At 43.7% G+C, this 13,992-nt stretch overlaps 1 protein-coding gene across 1 annotated transcript in view; it reads left to right on the plus strand.

Moving 5' to 3' along the window:
• stxbp5l (syntaxin binding protein 5L) overlaps nucleotides 1-13,992 on the plus strand; it is an 83,627-nt gene that overhangs the window by 19,647 nt on the left and 49,988 nt on the right. Inside the window, exons 2-3 of the mRNA XM_062456206.1 lie at nucleotides 2,685-2,765; nucleotides 9,508-9,608. Coding sequence (XP_062312190.1) covers nucleotides 2,685-2,765; nucleotides 9,508-9,608 — 182 coding nt within the window. The remainder of the gene's footprint in view (nucleotides 1-2,684; nucleotides 2,766-9,507; nucleotides 9,609-13,992) is intronic.

Here is a 13,992-nt window from a genome sequence, read left to right on the forward strand (position 1 = left end):
CTCTGGGTGTATCTCTCTGCATCTCTTGAAAAGAGGATGAGAATCCTCGAAAAAGGCAAATTCAGGGCATCTTAGATTTAAACTAATTTTCTGATCTGGAACGGGGAAGGGAATTCAGGCTTGTCTAGTCATTTGTTTTTCTCGTTTTCTTAAAGCAAAGATTTTGTATTACCTTCTCGTGTCAGAGAATGTTACGAATCTCTGGACCCTGTCAGTAGAAGTCTACTGGGTGCTGTTCCTGTCAGCCAGCTGGAACTTGCTGCATTGGAGGGTCGCCAGATTTCTGCATGAAAAGGTTCGGCTGCTCGAGATGATAAGTCAGTCAGTCCAGCGTGCGTTTCCAGAATCTTCCATTCTCCTCTCCTCAGAGAACACACTGTCTACCAAGGTGTTCTGGGCTGTTTCAGAGATTTATCATGAACGTTTTCTTCACGTTTATGCTATTTGTCTGTGTGCTCTCGCATATCTTGGTAGTTTCTATTTCTTATTCTATTTCAAATATCCCTTTCTCTCTATTCATCCTGGATGAACTAGACGTTTCATCTCCACCAAACTACTGTCCAGAAAGTGTCCTTAACCTGTTTACGCTCCTGTTTCGCCCGCGAGACAAAAATGCTGCTCCCCCTTCCTCAGTTACGACGCACTAAATTCTAAAAAATATATTTTTTAGACGCTACACATGTTATACATCGTTGGAAAGCTACGATTCTTGTGCTTCCATTGAAATAAACCAATTCAAGATCAAGTCGCAATAGCAAGCAAAGTCAACGTCTTTTTCCGGTGAACATTCCTTCAACAATGCCAAAGAAAAAAGTTGTACTCACCCTAAGTTGTTCAAATAGGTCCAGGTGTGCAAATCATGCCATCAAAACTTGATCTGCGTAAGTCCCAAGGGTTCAAAGTATCTAACCATGTAAAGTAATTCGTCCAAATACAATGTTTTACGTTCATGAATAGCCATTATCCTTTGTTTCATTATGCAAGTTAGCCGACGGAAGAAACAACTTGTTCACATAAAAGTGTTATTTTCTCCGATTTATCAACGGAGTATTTACAAAATGAAGGTCTCAAAATGTCCGTTGAACCCTCCCCTTTTGATTGACACCTTGTTCGACCCAATAGGAGCTTCCATGCCCCGTTGACAGCCCTCTAAAGCCAACTAGGTCTGTGCGTCCTGCCCCCCGCCCCCCCCCCACACTGGTTCTAAACAAATTTCTCGAACTGGCTTCGACTGGCTCTGAAATTAGCTCGTTAGCCTTGTAGCTGACAGCTAGCTGAAAATGCCAATACCTCATTTGTATGCGTCTGTGGAGCCTTCAAAATAACAGTCGATTGCGCAATATGGTTGACAGAATCAGTGTTCTTTGTGCGCCAATCCTTGGAATCAGATAAAGCACTCCAATGTGTTCATGCTTCAGTTTTTGTGTTTCAGTATTACTAATTAGGATTTAGCTATTATATATGATATTTCTAAGTACCAGAGATGGGCCAGAGATAACAATTATGAAAAATAATACCTTTTATTTGACCTTGACCTTGGTTACAAAGGTCATTTTGGAGTCTCCAAAAGACCCTTTTAGAAAATTCCTGGATGTACTCTTATAAAAACATGTGTCAAATATGAATATATTGTGGTATTATGTTTGACTTTTGATTTGAATTGGGTAAGGCTTCAACCTGTGGTCCAATTTAGTCTTCCAGATAATACCTACCACCTCTAGGCCTATCAGGCCTCTGTTTTCAAACAAAATCTAGGCGAAATAGAATTTTCACTTTCCTTGTGTTCAAGCTTCTATTACTCAACACTAGAAGGACTGACAGGGGTCCTGACAACAGGGGACATAACTTCAGAGTGTCAGCTTTCAAAAGAGATCATTTACATGCATGTACTCCAAATGGTTCAAGAACAGCTTCCAATTTACTTTGGGTATGCTGTTTAGGCGTTTTCAGGCAAATTTAACAGGAACATGAAAAGGTTAAACAACCTTTTTCCATATCTACTTCAGATAAGTTTATTTCTGTGTTACCCATCCCCCTGCTCCTGCACCTTTTGGATGGAAATAAACTGTGGTCACACTGACCTTATCGAGTTTGTTTGACGTCATACCGGAGCAAAAGTCTGCTGTGTGACCGTTTTAGAGCCTTTCTGTAGCTACAGGCCTGCTTCTTAGAACGTTAAGTGCATAATTGTACCTGAAAGCAGACTGTGGAAACTAGTGGTGAGAAAGTCTAAAGATGTCTATTGTCTAATGCAGCACCTGTGGTTTTACACAACCCTTAATGGAACTCATTCACAATAATCCATTCAGAGAGTAAGTGTACTGTGAGAGGTTTTACACTTTGTTTGTACTTAGTTGGACCCCCACAGGATTTTTATCCTATAATGGATTATTATGGGATATCAAAATACATTTGATCTTAACTATTATGAGCCATCAGTCTTTCCCCATGAAAAATGTTGGCCATTGTGCTAGACGTCTATGGAATACCATAGATATTATTTAAAAGTAGCCGCATTGTAGCCGCATTAATCTTTTTCTGGACTGTGACCAGTTAGCCCAGGACTGTAACGTGCTGGTACTGCCGAAGTACAGTTGAAATCCTCATGTTCCTGATGTCTGCTATCTTCAGTGTCGACCATGTTGTGTTCCTGTCATGCTTCCTTGACTCTGTGATGTCATCAGACTGGACGGCCTGGCGTGGATTGCTACTGTCAGCATGAGAGCGGAGCGGCCGTGCTTCAACTACAGTTCCTCATCAACGAGGTAAGACACACTTTGTGTGTGTGTATACTATTGTTTGCGTGTGTGTGTGTGTGTGTGTGTGTCAGCCCTCCCGGGCCCAGGTTCTGTAGCATGGATCTTGATGTGCTGGAAGTCTTGTAGGAGCAGAAGAGTGCAGACGTTTGCTCTAGAGCAGAAGCCAGTCTGTGTGACTGCTGCAGACGTTTGCTCTAGAGCAGAAGCCAGTCTGTGTGACTGCTGCAGACGTTGCTGAGTTGCAGGTCTGTGAAGTATCGCTTCTGATAGCTCTCCAGCCCACTCTCTCTCCTTCACTCTCACTCTCTACCCACATTCGGTCTCTTTTTCTGTCTTTCCAAGTCTACTTCTCCTCTCTCTCTCACTCTCTCCCTCTCTCTCTTTTTCTCCCTCTCTCTCTCTCTCTCGCTCTCTCTCTCTTTCTCCCTCTCTCTCTCCTTTTCTATCTATGTTTTGTTTTCATTCAGTCTATATATTGCCCACTATCCTTTCTCTCTTGTTCTCTCTATCCTTTCTTTCTCTACTGGGTTCTGTGGAAGACAACAGAAGGGTTTGTATGAGGACTTTCACAACTTTGGCTAATGACTGTGACAAGAGGGAAGGGGAGGTTATTTAACGTCCATATTATCTTGTGTGTGTGTGTGTGTGTGTGTGAGAGAGAGAGAGAGCGAGAGAGAGAGAGAGAGAGAGAGAGAGAGAGAGAGAGAGAGAGAGAGAGAGAGAGAGAGAGAGAGAGAGAGAGAGAGAGAGAGAGAGAGAGAGAGAGAGAGAGAGAGAGAGAGAGAGAGAGAGAATAGGAGACAGAGATAGACAATAGTGCGTAGTGTGGTATGTTTCCCAGGGGAAGTATTGATGTTAATATGAAACAAGACAGACTGTTTGTCCAACTCATTCAACGATACAGTTACATCATACCGATGACAACAAGCATGCCCATCGACCACAACGCCAATTGATTCAGACTCACATTCACACATTAACACCAGAATACAGAATTATCTACCACATCAGATTAATGTGTACAATATCATCTCATTACTCCTCGGGTGCATGCTAACGCTACATGGATGCTAACGCAACCATGTAGCCATACTCTGTCTTGAGTAAGTCTGCATATTTGTTTACAATGTCAGTGTGAATTATCTTACGATGATATCTAACTAACTCTCTGCCTAGAACAGAGCGGTGCAGTTCAGGGCGATGCAGGGAGGGGTGGAATGGATAAGGAGGAATTGATGGGTGGAGGAACTGGTTGGATGAAAGTGCCTCAGGCAAAAATGCAGATTCACCGTATATGTGTGTGTATACGTGTGTGTGTGTGTATGTGTTCAGGCTGCACATACCGAAAGCCCATTCTTACATGTGTGTGTGTGTGTGTGTACGGCCCATCTGTCACAGACAGTCTCCTGTCTGCTTTCTTTGATCCGCACACACACTGTCACGACTGAAGGCAGCAAGAGAACACACCCCTCCATCATCACAGGTCGTTAGCTGTGGGCTTTGAATGGCAGACACACATACAGATGAGCACCCTTGACATTCACAGAAGTATAATGATTTATTCCATTAGCTTGTTGAGCCCACGAGTAGCCAATCCGACTCACTCTCCATAACAAGACGTTTTATGAGCCGGGCACCCACCCACATATCCTCCCAGTGTAGCTCCACACATAGCTGGTCACCTGCTCCGAGGCCTCACCGGACGCATTAGCTTGCCCAAGGTCAAGCCCAGAAGTAATTCTTACAGTGATGATAAACGCCGGTGTTCGTTCGCGTCAGAAGGTTGGAAAAGGGTAATTAGATTGTTTGTTTGCTAATCCTGATTAATTATTCATCCCCTCGAATGAGTCATTGGAATTGTAAATAGGTTAGAGAGAGAGAGAGAGAGAGAGAGAGAGAGAGAGAGAGAGAGAGAGAGAGAGAGAGAGAGAGAGAGAGAGAGAGGCTTGTCTCTTAGTCTGTTTAGTTGTCTCTGCTTTAATGGTATGATAGGTAAGACTTGTTTAGTAAAAAAAAAAATCATTTTGTTCCCATTAAACATGTTGTGTAAGCTAATGAGTCGTTTAGCAACGCAGACAGCTCAGTGCCAGTGGAATGTCAATGGCAATTATGTTCCAGAAATCCTGTTCCAACCAATCACCTTTGGTGAGGCAGGCCTTCTTCCTTGGTTTATTTTGTGAAACCACTGTCAATCAAACTAAAACAGGGAAGTTCAGAAAAGAATTGAGAGCATTGTTTTTCGTATTTAAATGTATTTTAAAATGTTGCACATTGCAGCTTTAAACAACTGCCTGGTGTTTTTTTTTTTTTTTACCAGTTGGCTACAATTGAGTCCACAGATACTAATACTGATGTTGGTAAATGTACGGATTGGCTGTTATTAAGTGACTGTTGGATATCCGAAGTCCTAAGGTGTTTATCCATTAGAGACTTAACATTTACATTACATTTACATTACATTTACATTTAGTCATTTAGCAGACGCTCTTATCCAGAGCGACTTACAGTAAGTACAGGGACATTCTCCCAGAGGCAAGTAGGGTGAAGTGCCTTGCCCAAGGACACAATGTCATTCGGCACAGCTGGGAATCGAACCAACAACCTTCTGATTAATAGCCCGACTCCCTAACCGCTCAGCCATCTGACCCCATCTGACTTAATGAACAAACACACACACACACACACACACACACACACACACACACACACACACACACACACACACACACACACACACACACACACACACACACACACACACACACACACACACACACACACACACACACACACACACACACACACACACACACATAGTCCTCTCCTAAGCGTAGCGGTAGTTGGAAGTGCTATTTTGAGCTTGAAACAAAGACTGTGAATATTTACCTTGGCTCCAAACCTCCGTATCTATGTATCCATTCTTCCTGGCTCTCTCCACATCTTCCTGTGTCACCATCGCTGCAGATAATCACACCATGATGGGGTTCAAGACCCCGCACCCCCCTGTCTGTCTCACCCTCCTTCTCCTCCTCTCCTCCGTATTCTATCATTGTTTCTGTCTTTGTGGCGAGTCGTTAGAGCGAGGTGACAGAGAGCATGTTTCTGTAAACACAACAAGCACGCCGTCTCCCGGCAACGCTCGTCAAGAGTGACACATGACGATTGACAAGTGCACAATTCAGGATTGTGTCGCCTGGACTGGTGGCATCAGAGAAAGACGAATAACAAAGAGATACAGAGACAAAGGCAATGTGAGCGTGAGTTTGTGAGCGTGAGTTTGTGTGCGTGCGTGTGCGTGTTTGAGTGTGAGTCTGTGTGAAAGAGCCCAAGACAGACGAACGAAAATACGAAATAAATGGGTAGCGACACATAGTTCAACATGTAAACACCTTAAAGAGAATTCATGATAACGACAAATAGAAACAGGGATAGAATGATAAAAAAGGAGCCGTGAAGAAAACACAATTAAGCTCTTTATCAGACCTTTTAATCTCTTGATGGTGCCAGTTTTCCATCGACACATACCCCATCAGTCAAATTTGACATGGATTAGCTGAGCATATCCCCGCTAATGCTATTAGCTACGACATCCTAGCAGGGTCGGTGGATCGGGATGAGGGGGCACTGACATCAAATCGGACAAAGAAAGAGGAAAAAACACACGCAATTAAGTTATTCATTATTTTACTTCCCATTTAATTATTTTCCAGATTAATTTGTTTGGTTTGGTAAACAGCGATCATTGCTCACAGTGTAATGGGGTTTTATGAGGTAGCTGTCATGTGTTTAACCAAGATGGAGGAGGGATGGGCAGGATTAACATTGCAGGTTGCACTCCAACATTTTACGGAAACAAGAGAATTAGTCTATGAGGGATATAAGCCTTATCAAGCAACAATTAATCAGTTGGTGTCTCATGTATCATTCATACTACTTAGTGTAAACCGTTGCCTCAATCAAAATATGCTAATATCTTTAAAAAGATGTTCCGAAGAACCTTCAGCTAATGCACCCATTGATTGAGTACAACATGATGTACCCAACTTATTAAAAACCAACCCTCGCAGCACACGTGGTGTCCACACACACACACACACACACACACAGCACACACGTGGTGCCCACACATGCACACACACACAGCACACATGTGGTGCCAGTCCGCACACACACACGCACAGACACGAGAGATGGGTCTTGTGAAAGAGGGAATAGAGTCTGGGGAGCCAGATTAGAGAAGAGCCTTGACTGAGATAAGGAAGCCCTGCTTCTCGCATGTAGGCTTGTACTAGGTGGAGAGGAGGTGGAGGAAGAGGTGGAGGAGGTATATGGTGGAGAGGAGGTAGAGGTGGAGGAGGTATATGGTGGTACTAGGTGGAGAGGAGGAGGTGGAGGAGGTATATGGTGGTACTAGGTGGAGAGGAGGAGGTGGAGGAGGTATATGGTGGTACTAGGTGGAGAGGAGGAGGTGGAGGAGGTATATGGTGGTACTAGGTGGAGAGGAGGAGGTGGAGGAGGTATATGGTGGTACTAGGTGGAGAGGAGGAGGTGGAGGAGGTATATGGTGGTACTAGGTGGAGGAGGAGGTGGAGGAGGTATATGGTGGTACTAGGTGGAGAGGAGGAGGTGGAGGAGGTATATGGTGGTACTAGGTGGAGAGGAGGAGGTGGAGGAGGTATATGGTGGTACTAGGTGGAGAGGAGGAGGTGGAGGAGGTATATGGTGGTACGAGGTGGAGGAGGAGGTATATGGTGGTACTAGGTGATGAGGAGAGCAGGAGGGGATGTATCAGTGGCTTGAACTCCATACGAGCTTCAAGTTTCTGGCTGTTAAGGTCTGATGGGAGAGGCAGGTGGCCCGGCAGGTCCAGACGACTGTGACCAGGTGATGGTAGTCTGTGAATGTTAAAGGGGATCTTCAATTATTGACTATAGCTGTGATGCTGGCTGTCCAGGAACCTTCATCACCATATGTTAAAGATTTGTGTACATGGCCTTAGAAATGCTCTCACAAAAGCAAGAGACTCACACACACACACACACACACACACACACACACACACACACATCTAAACACCGCCACAGAGCTTCTTAATCCTTCCTAAACGAGCTGTTTACCTAGATTTGAATCTGTGTTTGTGGATTTCCTCCATACTCCCGTACCAAGTCTTTCCCCCCCGAGGTCGCGGTTTCAGTCTGGAGTTTATTTACCCCCTGGGTATCTGGCTAACTCCTCACCGCCTCCCAGAAGCAGCTCCGTGGGAGGAATTCCATTCCTCCAGTTTCAGTCAGTCGTAACCCTCGAAAGCCTGAGGGAAATAATGTCGCTCCAAGCTGTTTTGACTGTAGTTTCTGTTCGAGACAGTCTCTCATCCCTCTGGTCGATAACACACAAAAAGTGATATTTTAGGAGGAAACCAAACTGACAACGTGAGTAATGGAACTCATGTGTACTCATTTGTTCAACAAATGAACCTTTATTCAAGTTTTTATTACTTGGGTTAACTTTTGAATTACCGTCACAGCTAGTTGTCATGTAATAAGTTTGGAGCGACATAGAGGAGAACATTTGAAAGTTATTAATGGAAAAGGCAGTTTAGAATCTATCATTTCCTGTTTTAGTCCCCATGATGACAGAAGTCCACTGTTTGGACCATGAGTCATGACGTCTTGAACACTTACAGTCACGCACAGACACACACACGTGCCCACGCGCACACACAAGCACACACGCATATCAATGGGAGGGGGGAACAAGTGGAACTTAGAACACAGAAATCTGTGAGCCGTGATGGCAGCTCATTCAACTTCTCCGTGAAACGCGTCAACGTACCCCCAGTAAGAAACACCTTCAGAGCCGCTGTCTGGTACAATCAGGTGTCGCTGAATAAAACAGGAAGTACCAAGCTATGCCCTGTTTTCTACACACTCAGAGAGCATGCTATAGAGAACAATCACTTAGCAATAGGATCAACTATCCAAAACAAGGGGGAAATGTACCTGTGTGAAATGCTCTGTAACAGAGTAAAGTAGAGCAGAGTCAAATAGAGTACCGTAGATAATCCTCATCAATTACTCATCAATGATGCAAAAACCTTTTTCAAAACTTTTTTCGAAAATATTGTTTCAACTGTTCAAAAACAAATAATGTGTGTGTGAACGTTTCATATGTGAATGTGTTTGTGTAAAGACAGTCTGAATTATTTCCTAAACGGCCCCTCATACTCAAGCATGCATCATCAGAGGACATGCTGCTTTACACACACACACATTCAGATAATCCAAGCTTCGTCTTGTATAACCGTTGTCACTTCCCTCTCTGTCTCCAGTTAGGAGCTAATTTGCATTATAATCTCTGTATGAACTGACAAACGTAAACCTTGGTGGTTCTGCATTGATCTGATGGGAGTCAGGTGGCTGAGCGGTGAGGGAATCGGGCTATTAATCCGAAGGTTGCCAGTTCGATTCCCGGTCATGCCAACTGACTTTGTGTCCTTGGGCAAGGCACTTCACCCTACTTGCCTCGGGGGGAATGTCCCTGTACTTACTGTAAGTCGCTCTGGATAAGAGCGTCTGCTAAATGACTAAATGTAAATGTAAATCTAAGACCTTCCCCGACACTGGGTTGGTTACCGTTCATGACTCGCTCATCGTGTTCGACACAACTGTCTTCGTGTGTGTTATTGACGTGTGTCGAAAGTGTGTCACCTCGAGGATCACCGGGAGTCACATCTGTGTTGTTCCTGCAGGGGGCGCTGGTCACGGCGTGCGCCGACGACACACTGCACCTGTGGAACCTCCGTCAGCGACGGCCCGCCATCCTGCACTCGCTCAAGTTCAACAGAGAGCGGTGAGTACGCGGCGCACACTCAACACACACACCAAGTACAAACACACAACAAACACACACCAAGTCTAACTACACACCAAGTCCATCAACTGAGATGAAAAGCTGGGTTTGACTTCCCAAGGTTTAGTACGCCAAAATAAATAATACCTCTGATAGAATAAATCTCAGCGCCTCAAGGTTGACCATCAATACTGCAGAGGCAACAGCAGTATTGGCGATTTAAATATTTTATGGTGTTCGCTCAAATTCTTGAAAGCCTTAGACATTTTTCTCATGGTCTGCAACAACTAGAGACACTGAAAAAAGCTATTGCAGTGAACTGTATGATGGAACTGTCCTCACAATGTTGAAAAGCTTTACCTGGACAAGAGATATCACATCTTGGTTAAGGATTTAAAATAATTACGTAGTGCTATGTCTCAGATTAAAAACCTTTTAAGTGTGCCATATGTTTTTTCCTCAATCCCTATCAATTCGCAAGTAAAAGTAAAAAAACGAAAACAGACTCTTTCTTTTAGCCTTCAGAGGTAAAAGCTTTGGACTAATGTTGTTTGCAATGTGGGCATGCCCTTGACTCGTCTATACTGCCTCTGTTGACTTAGAGAACACCTGTGTTCAGCAGGAAACCTTCCAGTCTAGTTTTCAGCCGGGTGCTACCACACGACATAGCACATCCACACCTACACAATACACGTCTGTCTGATTCTGTGAAAAGGTCAGGCAGAAAATGTTTGAATGTTTCACCCCAGCATTCGGACGATTAGTAATGGTCAATGTCGTCTTTGGTGGCATGGAGTGTTTTGAGAATCTTTCCTGTTAAGTGCTTTTACGAACCTTGAGGAAAAGATGAAGTTGTAAGATGCTCTTTGTCTGGTCTCTCTTGTTTAGAGTTCTCTGCAGAACTCCACAGGAGCAAGGTGTGGAAAGTGGAAAAAAATATTATCGTAAAAACGTTATACATTCTTTTGAGTGTGGAGTTGTTCCAGAAATATGCTATTCAGTAGGCCTATTCATTCTTAACCATAATAGTTATTCACTGCTTTGAAATAAAACATTAAAAATTGAAGCTATTTTTCAAAATGTACAATAGGGGGATGTCAGAAATATTAATCTATCAAGTAATGCACAGTCAGTCGGTGAAGAATGCTGAACATAGTATCATTTGATACAGAATAAAAGGTCACATTTTTTACTTTTCTGACAGGGGATAATCTCCATGAAAACATTGCCATCATGTCTGGAATCAAGTGTCTGTGATTAAGTTAGCTACCATTAACTCTAGATCTCTTATAACTTTCCTTTTTAATTTGAGTTTATTTAACAGGCTTTACATGAGTTATAAAGTGTTTCAGTTCCCTTCAGTCTAGTACATCGGGTATTTTCTAAGGACTATGATCATTACAAAAATACACACTGTAATTAGATAGCATGACTCAGTTTCCCTGTCCTCTTAGTCAGTTTACAGTGAGCAGGTCATGGGTATTGCATTGAGGGCATTAAAGTTAATAAGATCACATTGAAAGTTCGACTGCATATACAAAGCCTTCATTTAAGAGAGAAAAGGTCCATTGTTGGTGAGTGTTGAGTCATGTCCAACACTTAAATACTTTACCCTGCATGTAAAGTCAGTTATCTGAACACGTCAGAACTAGCTTCTCAGCAGCAGTGTCTATTCACACAGGAAGCAGACACCTTCAGGAGAGGGAAAGGGTTTCAATCCCACAAGAAAACCGTCTGACATGTTAATCTATTTAGAAATGCCTTTTAAATCACAAAGCCGTTTCAGGGACGTAGATTTAGTTGTAGGAGGGATTTAGGAGCATAATGCTGAATTGGAGAACATTGTATTTGTCACCATGGATCACTGAAGTATTATGTTGAATAACTGTCAGGGTTTTAACCGTGAGTCAGCTATCAGAGGCAGCTCTTGAGATACGGTTGGTATTAGATATGATGGGTCTGTGGACCGAACTGGTCGGCCATTTTCTTCCATGTTAACAAGCCTACTTCGGTCTCTCCAAGACGGCACAGAGCTTCATTAAAAACGAATGTTCTTTTTATTAGCAGCCATTTCTGCCAAGTGCCAACACCTTGCAAAAGTCCACAGCTGACATTAAATGTCATGGTGAAGTGTTTATAAAGCCTGGCCTTGAGGGAGCTTGTGACACGCATGTCCTTTAGGTGAAAAGGGTTCATGCAAACCCTGAGGCTCACACACACACACACACACACACACATGGAAACACACACACACACACACATGGAAACACACACGTGAACACACTTGATCATTTCTGTATCACGGTGTACCAGGCAGGCCTTTCCCCTGCCAAGTAATTCCTATTAAAGTCATTTAAACCTGAGGAATTTAATTACCTATTCCAGCGATAACGTCTCTGTATGAGACAAGAGGGGATTGCAAGAAGAAGGTGTTTTTAATGGAGCTGTGGTTGCCGTCCAGGTGAGAAGTGCATGGGCTGTAAAATGGAAATTTTCAGTGATGGAAAATTCCAATCCCGGATGTGTGTTCTCAGTAAATATTCTCAGTGGGTGCTGATTGTGTCTGTATATTTGATGATATTCTCACCTTGCAGGTACTATTATATTTTACTATGACTGAGATTAATGGTGTGTAACATTCTCCCATTTGGATCAGCCAAAGCCTCCACTTAATCTAACTTAACTCTCCCATTCCCCACACATTAAACACTCTCCTCAGTATATCCCCTCTCTCTCTCTCTCTCTCTCTCTCTCTCTCTCTCTCTCTCTCTCTCTCTGTCGCTCTCTCTGTCGCTCTCTCTCTCGCTCTCTCTCTCGCTCTCTCTCTCTCTCTCTCTCTCTCTCCCGCACACATTGTACACAATTCCCCACACATAAAACACTCTCCTCAGTTAGCCAGTTAGCATCGACCAGCACGCATGCACGTAAAGTGCCATCACAGGCTTTTAATCTGGCTATTCGAGCCTCTCTCCATCATCATAACTCCTTCTGTAAGAATGACTGCCATTCAAAAGAAGGCTTCTAGAAGGAAGACACTTCCGGTTGTTTCACTCACGAAGAATTCCACTTGTATGATCCATCTGAGGGCTGTGGGGAGTTTGGGTCCGGTCTGGTCATTCACAGTGGAGCCGTGACGCTGAACGTGCGGGGACGATCATAATCTCACACAGTTGAGCCACATAGATAGAGGAAGAAAAGATAAGCCTGTGCATGTAGTAAACTGGTAATGCTTTCCTGTTTAATAATGTATTTAGACACATTTGGGTGGGAAAACGGCTTATAAATTCAAATCAGAATCAGAATTCGGTTTATTCGCCATGTATGTTATACAAACACAGAATTTACTGTGGCAGGGAGGTGCAAACACTAAACATATACGAATCTTAAATTAAGTAAAGGTACAGAAGTTTAACTATTCCTAAGAACTAAACAATCTAAGAATAAAACAATTTAAATATAAAATAAAATATATATAAAAATAAGAATAAGAATGAGCAGCATGGCCTCTTGTTCCCTGTCTCTTCGAGGTGACTGGAGGTGTGTGCGCTCACCCGTCTCCAAATGCGCAATATCGATTTTTAGCTACTGAGACACGTCATCACTTCATCCCCGCCCTCGCTCCTCTCGCGGTGTACCTGCTTCCGCAGGGGAATGGAGCCAGAGCGAGTTGTTTCACAGGTGGTGAAATCACTTCCAATGCTCCATTAGCCCTGTGGCTCCAAAGGGACATCTGCACGGCCGGCGTTACAGCTGTGTCTTCAGAGGCGGAGGGCGGCCGCATGCGCACAAACAACAAGACATGGATGGTGAATCATCTCCCACAAGGGGCGTGTGCGAGCGAGCGCTTAGTTTGCTCTTTGTCAAGTCATTGACCCCGGTCCATTACGTATTTGACACCCAGATGAGTCGCTTGGGAATCAAAAGGGAGGCACCTCAGTGAACACTTGGGTCACCTCCCAATTGCTTAAATCGCTTTTTTTTTGTATTTCCCGAAATGAAATAAGAGTCTATCACCTCACATATTTGTGGATGCAACTTTTGCCACTGTCATGATGCTCTCCATGTGCAAATCTGATTGGTCGAATTTGAGAGTTGAACTAATGAAGGTCACAACATATTTGGATGATGTCTCACAGGACAACAGCTCCAATTCATCACTTGACGTGTTTTACGTCATTAGAGTTGTTTCTTCCCCAGATACAGCAGACAGCTGGTGACTCAGCCCTCTCTCTCCTACGGGCTCATTTGATTGATAATTATGAGGTGCGCTGACAGCACCTTGTCAGCCTGTAGGAGTCAAACAAAGCCTTTGACTTTCACTTGATTACCCTCCATACCCCCCCCCCCCCCAACACACACACCCCTCCTCAAGACACACACAACA

This window comes from Osmerus eperlanus, chromosome 3, assembly GCF_963692335.1.
Source record: "Osmerus eperlanus chromosome 3, fOsmEpe2.1, whole genome shotgun sequence".
NCBI lineage: Eukaryota > Metazoa > Chordata > Actinopteri > Osmeriformes > Osmeridae > Osmerus > Osmerus eperlanus.